Source organism: Lotus japonicus, chromosome 5 (genome assembly GCF_012489685.1).
Source record: "Lotus japonicus ecotype B-129 chromosome 5, LjGifu_v1.2".
NCBI lineage: Eukaryota > Viridiplantae > Streptophyta > Magnoliopsida > Fabales > Fabaceae > Lotus > Lotus japonicus.
This window is the reverse complement of record NC_080045.1, coordinates 55,725,930-55,743,672: the sequence shown is the minus strand read 5'-3', so window position 1 is coordinate 55,743,672 and position 17,743 is coordinate 55,725,930. Positions and strand designations below refer to the sequence as shown.

At 37.6% G+C, this 17,743-nt stretch overlaps 2 protein-coding genes across 2 annotated transcripts; one reads left to right on the top strand and one right to left on the bottom strand.

The window, feature by feature from the left end:
• The first annotated feature begins 1,633 nt into the window (after window positions 1-1,633).
• On the top strand, window positions 1,634-9,331 carry LOC130718465 (endoglucanase 17-like). Its single transcript, XM_057569059.1, has 8 exons — window positions 1,634-1,983; window positions 2,070-2,276; window positions 2,377-2,577; window positions 2,654-2,746; window positions 2,854-3,015; window positions 3,277-3,382; window positions 3,473-3,636; window positions 8,857-9,331. Exons 1-8 carry the CDS (start codon window positions 1,729-1,731, stop codon window positions 9,187-9,189), a joined length of 1,521 nt encoding a protein of 506 aa, XP_057425042.1. The 5' UTR covers window positions 1,634-1,728; the 3' UTR covers window positions 9,190-9,331.
• A 1,040-nt stretch (window positions 9,332-10,371) lies between these two features.
• On the bottom strand, window positions 10,372-16,293 carry LOC130718314 (sucrose synthase 2-like). Its single transcript, XM_057568887.1, has 15 exons — window positions 16,171-16,293; window positions 15,826-15,958; window positions 14,892-15,037; window positions 14,626-14,818; window positions 14,278-14,396; window positions 13,940-14,156; window positions 13,703-13,798; window positions 13,427-13,600; window positions 13,163-13,279; window positions 12,889-13,055; window positions 12,068-12,292; window positions 11,385-11,706; window positions 11,061-11,305; window positions 10,847-10,985; window positions 10,372-10,667 (listed from the first exon to the last, which is right to left on the bottom strand). The coding sequence occupies exons 1-15, from the start codon at window positions 16,266-16,268 to the stop codon at window positions 10,629-10,631; spliced, it is 2,430 nt and encodes an 809-aa protein (XP_057424870.1). The 5' UTR covers window positions 16,269-16,293; the 3' UTR covers window positions 10,372-10,628.
• Window positions 16,294-17,743: the final 1,450 nt, after the last annotated feature.

Genomic DNA, 17,743 nt, shown 5'->3' with positions numbered 1-17,743 from the left:
AGAAAGAGAGTATAAACTGAGATAATTTTTAGGTTGATTAATTGGAGAAAAAATAAAAAAAATATGTTGGTTTTTTTTTTCTTTGGCCACCAGTCTCCACGAGGAAAGGGCTCTCACGTGACTAATCTGGCTCGGGATACGGTAGTGATGTCCCTGACCACAAATGTATTATTTTTTACTTCAGAGGAGATCGAACCCGGGTTAGAAGCCTATGCGAAATCCCTTAAAGAAATGTATATTCACCACTTGTGCCACCCCTTGTGGTTAATATGTTGGTAAAATAACATAAACTAATTAAAATTACATTTATTAATTAAATTTTTATAAGAAATATAGTTAAGGATGTTTATTATTGTATAATATTAATATTTATTTATATCTTTCTATTATTATTACGAGATATAAAGTGAGGGGTATTTTGGCAAGTAACACATACACCACTCCTTACATTTTCTTACCAAAATTGAGATAAAAATAATTTATGAGAGTCCCACTATAAATTTTATTTTTTCCTCATGTTTTATGATAAACCAAAATAATGCTAAAAGTTTTTAATGAATAAAATCAATAAGCAATAAAAACGTGTATAATAATGAATGCAATATTCATAGTTAACTTTTAATTAGATTTTGTTTAATTCTTGTAATTTAGTTTTTTTAGGAAAAATTATGGTAAAATAATAAAATCGTTAAATCATATGAAATAAATAATTTTTTTTTGTACATCAGAAATATAAATTGTACCCATCAGGAATCGAAATAATTTCCTTTGCATAAAAGTGAAAAAACAAATGCAATATTTTTTAATCCTTGAATGATAACCTCAATTAACAAAAGTTGAGAGTCATCAAAGTCCAAGGATCAATGGTTGATAAAAAAAAACTTATGGCATTTTTTCCCTTTTTGTCTTCTTAAAAAATAAGGTTACACTTACAATTACACTTCTCACAAGTTTTTTTATTAATTTTTTTAATTGGATTAAATGTGTTTTTAGTCCATATAAAACAATAGTGAATTGAATTTGGTTACTCCAAAAAAATCCATAGCTTTTAGTTACCTGCATTATTAAATTAGGTGAAGTTAGTTTATGTTGTAATTTTTTTTATATTTACGGCGATTTTTAACTGCCACAAATTATTTATTATAACTCACTTATTTTAAATATTATTGATCCACCTAGGAGACTTAGGTGATTTAATCCAAAAATTTTAGGATCATTTAACAAACTCCCGACAGTTTGGAAGAACTTATTTGATAGCACAATGACTTGTGTGTCAATTTATTTTAATAATTTTTTTAAAATATCTTATAAATAAGACATGTGACCACAGCGCTTAGTTAAGCTGTTTTCCCAAAGGGTTAAGATTTAGGAATAATTGAAAAATAAGAAAAGATAAAGGAAAAGGTGAAACAAAAATAGGTGTGAATCAACCAAAGATGGTTTTACCTTTGCACGGGGAAGTGGAGAACTAGATAACTTCCAAAGTCCAAACCCTTTCTAGTTAGAAGTTATTGAGGAGATGGAAAAGCGTGAAAGCCATAACCCTGTCCTAGGAGTGTAGGACATGGACGTTAATTACTGTTGTATGGTATCTAAGCAAGACGTTACAGTGGCAGCTTTTGCTTTATAAATACCACAGTTTCTTCAACAAGTAAAGAGACCACGTTTTGGCTTGCAGGTAGAGGTAGAACCAGTTTGGTTCTTGGTTGGCTGCATTTTCACTTCAAAATGACTCTTGTTTTCTCCTTCACAACTCTGTTTCCCCTGTTTTCTCTTCTCTCTTCTGTTCTGCTTCACACTGGTGTGGATGCCTTCCCACTCCATCACAACCATCGCCACCCTCACTTTGCCACTCACAACTACAGAGATGCTCTCACCAAATCTATTCTCTACTTTGAAGGCCAGAGGTCAGGGAAGCTCCCTCCAAATCAGAGAATGTCTTGGAGAAGGGACTCTGGCCTCTCTGATGGCTCTGCCATGCATGTAATAATCGATTAGACCTCTCTGTTAACCATGTTTTTTTTTTTTTTGTGTTTGGTTGCTTATTTCTGTGTTGAAATGCAATGCAGGTTGACTTGGTTGGAGGGTACTATGATGCAGGGGACAATGTCAAGTTTGGTTTTCCCATGGCTTTTACCACCACCATGCTTTCATGGAGTGTTATTGAGTTTGGTGGGTTGATGAAAGGTGAGTTGCAGACTGCAAGAGAAGCCATTCGCTGGTCTACTGATTATCTTCTCAAAGCTACTGTACATCCAGACACCATTTATGTTCAGGTTCAGTTTTCTCTCTTATTAAGTCCTTGGATTTTGTATGAGTGTGAATATTAGGGAGAAATGATTGGAACTTGGAGTTTGATTTTGGTTTGGTTTGTAGGTAGGAGATGCAAAGAAGGATCATGCTTGCTGGGAGAGACCAGAAGACATGGACACTCCAAGAAGTGTCTTCAAGGTAGATGCAAATGCACCTGGTTCAGAAGTTGCAGCAGAAACTGCTGCAGCTCTTGCATCTGCTTCCATTGTCTTCAGAAGATGTGATCCTTCATACTCCAACACTTTGATCAGGAGGGCTATCAGGGTAAGGCTTGGATTCAAGTTTCTTTCTTTCTTCAAGTTATGCAAAATCTAAGATTGTGTTTGTTTTCTGAATGCAGGTGTTCCAGTTTGCTGATAAACACAGGGGATCCTACAGCAATGCCTTGAAGCCCATTGTGTGCCCCTTTTATTGCTCTTACTCTGGATATGAGGTAAAGTTTCATTTTTTTTTCCATGTGCCCAATTGATTTTGTTCAGTTAGTGGGAAGCACATGCTGAAAAAAAAAATTTCCTTGATGTTGTATTGATGATTTCAAAGGATGAGCTATTGTGGGGTGCTGCTTGGCTGCACAAAGCTACCAAGAATCCAATGTACCTAAATTACATTCAAGTTAATGGCCAAATTCTTGGTGCTGCTGAGTTTGACAACACTTTTGGGTGGGACAACAAGCATGTTGGAGCAAGGATACTTCTTTCCAAGGTCCAAAATCTAAATCTCAAATGTATTCTTTTCTCTAGAGGGTTTTAATTAAATTGCTGTTGCGGTTGCGGTGCATTGAACAATTGCGATACGATCCAGTTGCAATTGCAGCCGCGATGCCAATGTAGGGACTAGAGAAACTGTTATGTTGCGGCTCCAATTGCGATTGTGGACCACAATTTTAAAACTATAGTTCTCCATTAAACTAGTAATTTACAAAATTGGTTTGAATCTCAAACTTTTTTGTGCTTTTGATCTCAGGAATTTCTTGTTCAGAAGGTACAGTCCCTCCATGATTACAAGGGTCATGCAGATAATTTCGTTTGCTCTCTGATTCCAGGAGCTTCTTCTGCCCAATACACCCCAGGTGAGGTCCATTTTCTTTCACTGTTTTGATCACACTCTCTCACTGTGGTCCAATCTGCAACGGCTTTATGCTCTTGAAAAAACACTGCAGGGGGTCTTTTGTTCAAGATGAGTGATAGCAACATGCAGTATGTTACATCCACCACGTTCCTACTGTTAACATATGCCAAATACTTGACCTCATCCCACACTGTTGTGAACTGTGGTGGCATCACAGTAACCCCAAAGAAGCTCAGGACAATAGCCAAGAAACAGGTAAAAACAATGAAAAATAAAAGTTTTTTTTTTTAACTAACAATGAAAAATAAAAAGGTTAAATATGTGATGGTATTAGTTAACTAATGTTCATTTTGCGGCAGTTTTATACTTTAATTACAATTTTTAACTGCCACAAATACATTTGTGTCTGTAAGATTGGATACTCTCACCACAAATTGTGTGTGAGGCAGACAATATTATTTATATTAGAAAAGTACAGAATATGCTAAGGAATATTCTGAGGCATATTACAAAATATAACAAATAATAATAAAAGAATATCATGTAGGATATTATGTCTATTTATCTCTAACACCCCCCCTCAAGCTTAGCGTTGGATTAAGACCAACTCGAAGCTTGGATCGAAAAAGCTCAAACAACGAACGAGGCAATGCCTTAGTGAAAATATCAGCAAGCTGGAGAGAAGTAGGCACATGACGAACATCTAAACGGCCAGAAGCAACCAGCTCACGAACGAAGTGACAATCCAAGTCAATGTGTTTGGCATGCTTATGAGCAACAGGATTCTGAGCCATAAAAACGGCACTTTGGTTGTCACTGAGTAGAAGAGGAGTCGCCGATAACTGAACACGAAGCTCATGGAGAAGATTAAGCAACCAAACGAGCTCGGAAGCAGTATTAGCCATAGCTCGGTACTCAAATTCACAACTAGAGCGAGCAACAGTGGGTTGTTTCTTGGCACTCCAAGACAATAGATTATCACCAAGAAAAATAGCGTAGCCATAAGTAGAGCGGCGAGTGTCCGTGCAGCGAGCCCAATCAATATCACTATAACCAAGAACAGCGGGGGAAGAGGTACGACGAAACGTAAGACCAAAATGTTGCGTGCCACAGACATAACGAAGAATGCGTTTGACAGCCTGAAAATGAGCCACAGTCGGAGCCTGAAGGAACTGACTAACTATGTTAACAGCATATGACAAGTCAGGACGAGTAATAGTCAAGTATTGCAAGGCCCCAACCAAAGAGCGATAATGCGTAGGATCTGAGTAAGCCTCACCAGAACTGACAAGATGGGAACCAGCAGCCAAGGGCGTCGAAACATGACTGGCCTCAAGCATCATAGCACGAGAAAGCAAATCATGTGCATATTTGGCTTGCCCCAAGAACAAACCATCAGGAGTATAAGTGATCTCAAGACCAAGGAAGTAGCCAAGCTTACCCAGATATTTAATGGCGAACTCAGCGTTAAGGCGAGCAATAAACTGAGTCAAAAGAGAGGGATCACTACCAGTGAGAATGATGTCATCCACATACACAAGAAGATAAAGCGTAGTATGTCCTTTGTAGAAAAAGAACAAGGAAGGATCAGCCCGACTACACGAAAAACCATTACGCAGCAGAAAAGAGCTTAAGCGCTGAAACCAAGCACGAGGCGCCTGTTTGAGGCCATAGAGGGCCTTGTTCAACCGACACACATGAGTGGGGAAACGAGGATCAACAAATCCAGGAGGCTGCTCCATATAAACAGTTTCAGTGAGATGACCATGAAGGAAAGCATTTTTGACATCCAACTGATGAAGCTGCCAACCATTAAGCACGACAAGAGATAAAATCAGGCGTACAGTAGTAGCTTTGACAACAGGACTGAACGTAAGAGAGTAATCAAACCCTGGAATCTGCGTGAAACCCTGAGCAACCAAACGCGCTTTTAAGCGCTTAATAGTGCCGTCACTATGAAATTTAGTGCGAAAAACCCATTTACTTCCAACAACATTGGTAGTGGAAGGACGAGGAACCAAAGTCCAAGTGCAATTCTTATGAAGAGCAGAAAGTTCATCCTCCATGGCTGCCAACCATTGAGGATGCTTCATAGCATATTTGAAACCCTTAGGCTTAGTAACAGTATGCAAAGCAGTGAGAAGACCAGTAGGCTGAGCATGAACCAAGGCATAACGCGGATTCGGCCGAACAATACCATTCTGAGATCGAGTCCGCGGACGATTAGCAATAGGAGCTAGAGGAACCTGAGCCACAACAGGAGAAGTAGCTGGCGGTGAAGCAGGCAGAGCCTGAGCCACAACAGTAGGGGTGGCCGACGGTGTTGGGGAAGTAGGATCTGGCGAAGGTGGTGCGTCATTGTGAGGAACCGGTGAAGGTGGGGCATCATCGTGAGGAACCGGCTGCACATCTGGGTCATCACAATAAGGACATGACAAAGAAGCAGTCGGTGATGAACTCTCTAGAACAACGGGAAAAGGAGGTTGTGAAGATGGAGAAGATCGGGCAACTGGTTCAGAAAATGTAGAAACCACCAAGTCATTGGTAGAAGAGTTAGAACCTGCAAAAGGGAAGCAAAATTCATCAAATTGAGCATGACGTGACACATAAGTGCGAGAAGTAGCCGGATCGAGACATTTGAATCCCTTGTGGTGACTGCTGTATCCCATAAATATGCAAGGAGTACTCCGAGGACTAAATTTATTTTTCATGTAGGGACGCAAGCACGGAAACACCCGACATCCAAAAGGATGAAAATTAGCATACTCAGGCGCAACCTGGAACAGGAGCTGATATGGAATCTGATTAGAGAGCACCTTAGAAGGGACACGATTAATAATGTATACCGCAGAACTGAATGCATCAACCCAATAGCTAGTAGGTACATGTGAGTGATACAACATAGCAAGACCAAGCTCAAGAACATGTCTGTGTTTCCGTTCAACCCGACCATTCTGTGTCTGAGTATAAGGGCATGAAAAACGATGAAGCACACCAGAGGAAGAAAATAGAGCCTGTACTTTGTTATTTGTGAACTCAGTGCCATTGTCACTTTGAAAAACTTTGAGTGACCGAGAGAATTGATTTTCCACAAATGCTTTGAATCGAACAAGCACATCATAAAAATCAGACTTGCGCTTCAATGGATAAAACCAAGTAAACCGGGAGAAGTCATCCACAAAAATAACAAAGTAAGAAAAACCATCAACGGAATCAACGGGAGACGGTCCCCACAAATCACAATGTATAAGGTCTAAAACGGCAGAAGCTCGTTTATGATTATCATAGAAGACTAAACGTTTACTTTTAGCCATCTGACAAGAAGTGCAGCAAATGGGCTTAGGCAAAATAGAGGAAACATCTAAACAACCATGTTTATGCAATTGTTTAATTATGTCAAAATTAACATGGCCTAACCGTGAGTGCCACAATTCAAAGGAGGCACGGGGTAATGGAGAACTGGTAGTAAGCAACGCCTGCGGTCCTTGATTCAACACATAAAGTCCTTGTTCACATCGGCCCCTTCCCAGAACGGCCCCTGTCTTTCGGTTCTGAAGTACAAAAGAATCATCCAGAAAAATAGCTTTTGCATTATGGTCACGCGTCAATTTGCTAACAGAGACAAGATTTTTAGTTAACTGAGGCACAACCAAAACATTAGATAAAGGAACAAAATGTGAAGCAGAACGAGAACCAATATGAGAAATATGTAAGCCAGCACCATTACCCACAAGAACACGATCATTACCAGAGTAGTCATGAGAGTCCGTCAGCTGAGATAGAGAGGGAGTCATATGAGAGGTGGCACCTGTATCCATATACCAGTCAGAACGGTTTGAGTTGGCCAACGAACAACTCGCAACAAATGATTGTGTCAAATTTGCAGACTCAGAAGAACGATCCCAACAAACCGGACACTTATCAGCATAATGACCCTGCTCATGACAAATTTGACAGCGAGGAGTATAAGAACCACGGCGACCAGAGTCGCCATTGTTGCGAAGCCGACGAAAACCACCATTAGAGTAGCCATGATTTCCAACACGAGAACCTCCACCAGAATTTCCACGGTTACCACTATTGGAAGACTCATTTCCATAAGAGCGAGTCTGATTGCTCGCATGGAAGGCAGCAGGCTGAGGGGTCACTGAATCCTCAAGAGAAGCCTGAAAAATAGCATGGCTCTCAACCTTACAAAGAATGTCAGTAAAGAGAGGTAGAGGTACCTGATCAAGCTGACCCGTGGAAAAATTTGCATATAAGGGGCCAAGACCACGAAGAAACCAGTGAACTTTGTCATCATTAGGCACATGTGCACCAATAGCAGCCAGTTGATCACAGATAGTGCGAAATTTTCGTCCGTACTCAGAAACTGAGAGAGAACCACGGCTCATGAGTTGGAGTTCATCACGGAGACGTAGTTCACGGGCCTTGCTGCGGGAGGCATAAGCAGAGTGAAGAGCAAGCCAAACATCACGAGCAGTGGGTGCGCTTAGAGTCTCAGATAAGGCCTCCTCAGTGAGGGAGGAAAGAAGCAGACTGTTGACATTACGATCTCGAGCCTGCCATTGAGCATAAAGAGGATTTGGAGAAGGAGCACCATTACGTAACGGTTGAGTATCAATTTGTGCAAGAGTCTGTTGAATAAATTATGACGGAGGATCGACGGTAGGATCAACAATATCATACAAGTTCTGATTTTGGAGAAGAGCAGTAACCTGTTTACGCCACAGAAGAAAATTATCTGGTTTGAGTTTCACTGTAATCATATGCATCAAAGTGTTAAAAGAGAGGGATGGAGGAATAATATTATCTCCCATTGTCATTGCCAATTAGAAAGAAAACGACAAAATTGTGAGTAACAAGCAAACCAGACCAAAAAACTTCAACGCTGGTCAAAGGGGAAAATTGGCCAGAAATAATAAATGTATAAAATTAAAAGAAAGCTATCTTTTGCAAAAGGAGCCAATAAAACTGATGTAGCGTGGATCCCAGGAAGCCAAATAAAAGTGGCAATGTTGTCTGCAGTGCAGTAATTAAGCACGAGATGAAGCAAACGGAAAAAGAAAGGGAGGAAAACGGTGGCGGCACAGGGAGGGTTGGAGGCTAGGGTTTCAACCTAAACCTGATATCATGTAAGATTGGATACTCTCACCACAAATTGTGTGTGAGGCAGACAATATTATTTATATTAGAAAAGTACAGAATATGCTAAGGAATATTCTGAGGCATATTACAAAATATAACAAATAATAATAAAAAAATATCATGTAGGATATTATGTCTATTTATCTCTAACAGTGTCGATTAAATGCACTACAATTTGCATAGATTAGCTTCACCTATTTCATTCATTAATAATGAGACTAAAATATATAATTTTTTTGGAGGGACTAAATATAATTCAACTTTATTATAAAAACATATTTAACCCAAAATAAAACTATAATTTTTGAATATCCTTTTTTTTTTCAGGTGGATTATTTGCTAGGAGATAACCCTTTGAAGATGTCCTACATGGTGGGGTATGGTCCAAGGTTCCCACAGAGGATCCACCACAGGGGCTCATCTCTGCCGTCCGTTGCTATGCACCCAGGGAAGATCCAATGCTCAGCAGGGTTCAGTGTGATGGATTCACAATCCCCTAACCCGAATGTTCTAGTGGGTGCGGTTGTTGGTGGGCCTGATCAGAATGATAGGTTCCCAGATGAACGGTCAGATTATGAGCAATCAGAGCCTGCTACTTACACCAATGCACCCCTTGTGGGAGCACTGGCTTATCTTGCACACTCATTTGGTCAACTCTAGAAGTCTATTACTACTAGAATGCAGCATCATCTCCAACTTGTTTGGTGTATCTGATTCTCTGATGATGTTTTAATTGTACCTACCTAGTTTAACTTATTGGCTTTAACTGTGTATGATTTGGGAAAGTAATGTTTATGACTATTGATGGAAATCTAAGAATTTAAGGTTTCATTTTGGGAGTACTATTTAACAATTTTCAACATGGGCTAGGCAAATGGATTAATTAAGGTATGGTTGAATTAAAAAAAGTTTAATGGTGCAACCTTTTCCTAGAAACTTGGAAATGATCGATGGTTACACCAGCGAATCAAGATGGTCAAGAAGAAATTAAGTTACCTTGGAATTCATGTTCTATATTTGGTAGTTACTTTAACTATGTGTGCTATTATTGGTGCATTTTAGCTACTTTAAGCTTTGCTGAGGTGAGGTTGAACAAGAGGAAAGAAAGAGCAACTAATTAATTTTGGGGGGTATTTGACCGTTGAAAGTGAGGGTGATGGAGAGAGACGTTTTTGAGAGACATGTGAAGTACCTAAAGAACTAGCTTAAGATAGTGACACAAATGTCAGATGTAGGAATGCAACCCTTTTTTCGGAATGGAGCAAATATTCCCCAGATTTTTGGGAGAATTAATATCTTAAAAATGAATACTGTTTATTCATAAGGGTGAAATGAGAGAGAAATAGATAAATGGAGAAATGAGAAGGAAATGAAAGATATGATAGGTGATAATATATAGAAATAAAGGGATAGGAAGATAAAACGAGTAAAAATGAGATGATAGAGATACAAATATGTGAATGATCATTAACTTTTAAAAATCAAATGGCTACTTTTTTTTTTGTTCTTATCAAATGTATCATCATGACCGGTAGTTGTGAGACTGACCCCTTATCCTACAACAGTTGATGTAAGTCGGTCAATCGCTTTACTCACATGTAAGATTCCCGAATGTCAATGCCCATTCAGCAGACAGAAAACAAAATGTGAAAAACTGAAAATGACCTTGCTTCCTTGCTTGAATGTTCGTTCACATTCAGCGAATGACTATTCATACTGCCACTATAGTGTTTGATTTCCCGTTGGTTTCATGCTTAAAGTCCATTTGCATTATTCCAGTACAAAAAAGCTAATGGAAGTGAAAGGGTGGATTGAAAATAATGTACGTTTTGTCAGGTTTTTGCAAACACACAACGTACCATAGACAATTCCACACAGTTAAAAGTGTATAATGCATAAACTTTCACCTATTTAACCATATTATCTACCTATGACCCAGTTTTAATAATCTTAGAAGGATACAATTATCTGAAACATAGGCTAGATCAGAATAAGATTTTACAGCTAAAACTTGGAAGACTAATATTATTCTTAGTCAGTAGTCACACCTTTGCAAAATAAACAGTTGCTGATAACACCACTATTACATTACCAGTCTGTTAATTTGCATCATCCTTTGCTAGTGGGACAGACTTGGCCTGCAAGGAAGTTGTAGAGCACAGAATTGAAATCAATGTCAAGTCTTAGTAATAACTTTGTTTTCTATACTTGATATTAGGCACATGACATTAAGATGGTAAACTCATAAATTACCCTGCAATATAGAATCCCTATCATTTCCTGAAACTAACATGTGAATAAATGTTATATCACTCACCAAATCACGGAACTTAAGGATGTAGAACATCTCAATATATCGATGAGTTTCTCGTCTCTCTAATTTGGAGACGTGCTTCCAGAAACTATAAACTCCTGCCAAGGTCATAAGCCTTTCAGAGTAGATCTTCCATGTGAACCTGAATTAATTGTTTGTTTAGCACAAGTCTCACTATAAAAAGTAAAAACTACAAATCTTTGCCAAAATCACATACCGTTCATAAATTCTTTTAAGACCACCATCAGATATTTCATTCCAATGGCTCGAGTCCTCCTTGCATCGTTCGAAGAATTCGACCACCAGCTCAGAAGCTTGATCAGGGCGATAAGGATCAATATGGAATCCTGATTTTCCATGCTCGATAATCTCAGCTGGACCGCCATGGCAAGTAGCGAATGTGGGAAGGCCGCAAGTCATGGCCTCCACAACTGTAAGCCCAAAAGCTTCATAGAAGGCAGGCTGCAATAACAGAATAACATTTAAAAATGATGTCCGAGGGGTCAATTTCAAAATTCTAGCAGTAAAGAAAGAGTAGTACCTGAATGAAAGCACCTTTTGTGTCTGCTATGTAGCGATACAACTCACCGTTACGCGCTCTATTTGTTTGAGCAGCAATCCATCGAAAATCGCCATTTAAATTATAAGTTTTTATAAGATCATGCATCTTGTTAATTTCTGCAATTTCTTCTCTGTCCTTGGACTTGCTTACATCAATATAACCAGCTACTACAACAAGGTTGACCAGTTTTCTCAGTTTGCTGCTCTTACCATAGCTTTCTACCAACCCAGATATGTTTTTGACTCGGTCTAGCCTTGCCATGGAGAAAATTATGGGCTTCGACTGATCTTTCAGCGTACCACTGCCACCATAGGAAAAAATATCAACACATTAACTCAAAACTCAAAACTAAATGCTATGAGCTATTTACCTTACATCATATTCATATATGAAAATATGAAGTGTTTCATCATACAATGATTATTTACAACTGATCATAGTTTACAGCATAGCATAGTCCCATGAATGAATGTGAAGTAACGAGAACTAATAGCTGTATAAGTTCTTGCACGATGCATCACATTCATAGACAATTAAACCAAACTTCATTCATGTTGATTCTCTAGACAAAGGATGGTAATCTATAATCATCAAATTGATCATTGGACCTATTACTTCACAAAGCATACAACCCGAATTTTGAACTTGTTCAATTGACTTACATGTATTCATCAGTCTGCTCAGGATCATACAGTAGTTTTTCAATTGAACCATGTAGAGATGTAAGTCTATTCTGCTTTTCTGAGTATGGGAAATATATGCTCATATCTGCTCCAGGAGAGACAATATTGAACTTAGAATCAAAAACATCAATGCCATGGACAACCCTATAGAGCCCAGGAAGAGTAAAAGCAGTGTGGCTCTCATACTGGCCAACAGTATTCTTCCTGAAAGAGAGATAATTCAAGTTAAGAAAATCACATGACTTGCATAAGCACAACCAAAAACCAAAATATAATAAAAGAAGTTATAGGAAAATAGACTGAAATTTAAGCTAGCAATAGGGATTGTCAAGTGAAAGATTAAAAAGAATATACTAATGAAAAACGATGACTAGCTCATATTCCTTTATGAGATGGTCCAATGCTATAGAAACTAGAAAGGAATAGGTAACTGCAATAATTAGTATCACCTACATTAATCATTAAATATCAAAACAACTATGTTATACCAATGACCAGACGGATCGATAAGTTTCTCGGGACAGTCAATCAGTCATAGCATATTTGCAGATGTAATGCCCCATGGGTATGGAGGAGAGTACCACAAGTAAGAACTAGCAAATCACCTAGATGGAACAACATGGAATCACCTAGATATTCATTTTATCTCCAAAATAATCTTGGGCTTTTAAACAAAATGAAATGATGGAATCATCTAATGGATAATAACAATGAGCAAAATAAAAAGGTATAAGCCAGACTCACAAAGTGGAACTATCACATACCATGAATTACCCTGTATATCACGAAAAGAAACTTACGTTCCTGCAATCTCTTGGTATGTACTGGTGATGATAAAATCGGCACCATTCATTGCAATTAGGTCCGCAGTGAACTGACATGAAAAATGATATTTATCTTCGAACTTCTTCCAATATGTACCTGAATCTGGATATTTTGTTTTCTCCAGTGCATGTGCAATTGTGCACTATAAGTAGGAACATTTAAATCTAGTAAGTTGCATTCTCAGTAGAAGATAACATGAGATCTGCATTTCCACGGTAAAGTAAGAGGAAAAAGAAGAAAGAACATTACCCGCGTAACTCCCATTTTAGCCGCTAATAAACAAGCAACTAGATTCCCATCACTATAGTTCCCAATAATGAAATCAGGATAACCATGTAACTCAGCAACAATTTCCTTGACAACATCCTTGTTGATACATGAAATTGTCGACGTTAGAACATAATGCAAACTGTCATCATTAAAAATCTTTACATGCTGAAAGTAAGAAATCATTGACTCATAAATAAAAGTTCATAATGAGGGGAATTGTTCCACCTAAAGACTGACATTTACCTGAGTAAAAGTCTCCAGATAAGGCCATACATCAAACCTTGAGATCCATTCACGGAGAATGCCTTTGTCTGATCTGAAAGGGACTCGCAAAATATGAGAGTGTTCAGTACCACTGACTCTTTCTAGCCGCTGGTTGCATGTTGTCCCTTTTGCATCAGGTATTAACCTGGTAACCTTCATAACATAAAAGAAATTAAATTTGGTTTGAAATAAAAAAGAAAATTAACTACAGGAAAACAGTCAAATATGAAGAATGATCGAAAAAGTTACACTTACAATTAGAATTCTAGGAGTTAAATCAAGTCCTTGCTTTTTGATCCTAAGGAGCATCTCATTCTCCAGGGCACGCACTTGATCCAGTATATAAACAACCTGCAGACAAAGCCTTTTGACAAAGGGCCAGAAATGCCACATAAAAGAAAGAGAACTCGGAAAGAGCGCTAATATTGAACAAAATTCACATTTCCAGCTCCAATGTTCTTGTGGCATAACATATATGGTAAATAAGAGTACCTGCCCACCAGTGTCAGGCAAACCAAGGACATTAGCTTGCCCAAAGTATCCATGAGGAGATAATATAACAACATTAAACACCATTGGCACTCTTCCAAGAAAAGTCTCAAGTGTAGAAGGATCAGGAGCCTGAAGAAGCTCCAAGAGCAGATGCATCATCTCCAATACATGTTCAGCTGTATCACCCCAACCTCTCTCGAAACCCATTCCTTGTAATCTACACATAGACAAGCATCACAAAGTAAAACATGTCACTACAACAAAATACACAAATTCTCACATCGTCAACCATTCTGCAAGGCTTCACATATGAACTGCTAATCAAAAGATAAGCTTACACATATTCAAACTCAGAATAGAGTGTATCACTTGCAAGGTCAGAAAGATACTCCTCAGCCTTAGCCAAAGCTGACTGAAGTTTGGAAATGCTTTGTATACGATCATTTATCATTAATCCCTGAACCATAATCATGAAGGGAATATTCATTATCTCTAGATTCCTCACATAAATACACACATACACGCGCGCGCACATACACCAAATAGAAATGTAAGATTCAGCACTAAAAAACAGACTATAGTTCTGAAAACTAAAAAAGAAAAATGCAGGCAACTGCTGCCATCTAGCACAATATTAAATACAAAACTGTAGTACAACTAAAAGGTGCATATCACAACAAACTTACATGGCCTTTATATTTGTGAGCTCGGAGGAAATCAAGCAATGGCTCCAATGAATCTTTTTTACGAAACATAATTGAAGAAAGGTGGCGATTGAGAAACTGAACACCATTGCCAATGGATGATGAGCGGGTTGGGCGAGGAAACGAGGCATTGAATGGCTCAAAATCAAGCTCTAATAAAAAAGGATCATTAACCCTGTAGTGTAAAATAAAACAAAAATTGTCATGGAGTTTATTACTAATGCAAAAGCTGAGCAAAGGTTTCCTACTCCACAAGTTCTTCTTTGAATCGGAGGTATTCAGACACGCTTAATTGCTCCACACTGAGATCAAAGACATTAACACGGACATATTCCCAAACACCAGGCCGTGGACGAACAGCTATAGCCACAAAAGGAGGCAAAATGATGGCTTCCTGTCAAAATGAAAAATAATGCTACACATTTAAGCACACTAGTTAAATCTTGAGATGGGAAGTGACTGGTCCAAATACTCAAGTTTCAAATCTTATTGTAAACAACACAACCTTCAGTGAAAAATAGGGCAAGCAAGATGAGTTTTTCTTAAGTTTGAAAAGATTAAGGTTTCATGTCAATGTTAATGTTTGTCATCAATTTCACTCAAGACATTTTTTAGTGAGAATTTCCCTGGTAGATTGAAAAAGGGACACATTCCAAAGGAAAACTATGAAAGAAGCATGAGATTTGACTTGAAAAATCATCATTGTTGAGCTAAGAATCTTCAGTTAGGTGAATGCAATTCCAACTTACTTTCAATGTAGTTAATATAATTGAAACTCAGAGTTCCTTAAGGTGAAGAGGCTATTTTGTTGTCTCTAGGCTCTAGAGTTGGGTATGCCGATCGTTTTTTGGTGGATAAACCATTTGCAAGCACACTTCTATTTACTATATTTATAGTGTGTTTGGATCGGCAGTGAACACATAGCACAAAACACGGTAACTCCTGAAAATACACTTTGTAACCTCTTCCCATAAGTGATTATGATACTTCCTACTGCAGAAGCAAACATGCTACTAATTCAAACTGAATGTTATGGACATCAAGATGCTGATTTTCATCAGAACCTTTTCGTTAAAGCATAAAAAATCACTCGACCTTCAAAATGAAATTAAAACCCAAAATTAGACACTTGAACTTGTAAATGCATTGATTTATGTAACACATAGGTCCCTGGTTATTTACCTGTGCGGACTTCATGATTTCACCAAAGGGGCCATTTTTTAGATCCTCAGTTGCTTGACCTTCAACATGGATATTTTCCATCTCATCAATCAAATTATGGGGCTGTAAAATCCCTTTCCCTTGATCTACATACCTTCAAAGTTAAAACGCAACACCAACAATTAAAACTTAAAAATCAATATGCTGAAAACGATGATTGATAGTAAATTAGCACTTCTCACCTAAAAGACCCAAACACATACACATAAACAAACAAGAAAATGTGACATGCAACAAAGAAATTTTCAAAAATCCAAATGTTGAGGTAAATGAATGAGGTTGATAAAGAAGGAGTAAAAGGAAAACCTGGAGAGAAGAGAAACGAGTTCGTTACGGTGAGCGGAGAGGGTACCCTCCACTCGGTCTCTGATACTGGAAGCTCTAGTAAGCTTAGGTTGAGACATGATTGATGGTAATAACAAAAGATGATGAGTTATCTTGTTCTTTCACTAGTTGTGTTCATGGTTCGTTCATTGTTCTATATCGTTCATAAGCATGCACATTTCACGCGATGTTGATCACATTTAGCTTTCACCATGTTATGAGTTCAACGTTCAACACCTAGCTACCCGGTAATTTCGAGTTGTTCATGGTCAGAGATTATTTGTTAATCACTATAAATCTTGGGGAAAAATTACAGATAATGACTATAAAAATATTTGTTACTATCTAAGAGCTAGATCCGGGTCGTAATGAACTTATTCTTTTTTTTTTTACATGGTAAAGATAAATTGTACCCGTCATGAATCGATCATTCGACCTCCCCTACTCATACGGGGGCGAACTTATTATTTTCAAATGTAAATTGAAAATAAAGGTTTTTCACAAAAATAGAATTGAAATGAATTTTTATTTGATTTCAAAATAATTTCAGCCTACAATGTTTTGTATCTATGATTTTTAATTTCAATGTATCACCGTTGTTGTCACCATCAGTCTCCGCCGCCATTGCCACTCATACCCTCCAACAACCATATGCATCGTTGTTGCTGCCACTATCACACTCTATCGCAACCACCTTTGAGTATCTCCACAATCGTTTTCATTGTCACCAGCTCAACCATTTAGTACATCTACCATTGTCATCACCATCCTCGCGCATCCACAACCACCCAACATCCTCCATCAGCATAACTATTGACTCAAATGGTTGCGAAATTTCAGCACTACGTACACTATACTATACTACATTAAGTGGATGTAATGTTGATAGAAGATGCCTTATGTATAGTAGTAACAATTTTGAAGTTGACAATAACTTTTTAAAATTAAGAATCACGAGAAACTAAAATTAAATTTGTGAAACTAAAAAGTAGTTTTAATTTTTCTTAATTTTGAAACATAAAATTAAAAACCACATTAGAAATTTTAATAAATTGTAATAAATTAAACTCTAATAATTTATACATTATTCATATTCTTAACACTTAGAAACATCTCTTCAATGCAAAATATAACATTAAAATAAAATTATACTACTTTCGTTCCTATATATAACATTACAGAGAAAGAAGAAATACATATATTATACTAAATAGTGCAATTAATTTTGTTATTTTTTATGAAAATATTATTTATTTTCCCAATTCACCATTTAGAATGCATTTTATCTTTTCTAATTTGTTATTCCTAGAATGACATTTCTTGGAAAAACATCATTTAATACTTTCTTGAAACTCTAAATCTATATACTTTATAAAAGAAAATCTTTATCCACTAAATTATAACACATGACACTCTAAGAATGACTCTCCTCAAACTCATCTCTCTGGCTGACAAGTGTCACCGTTAGAGAAACTTTCGCATATTAATTGTTAACATCAATTTCTCTCTAATTTGTCACCTATTAAATTAACACCTATTAAATGACGATACACAA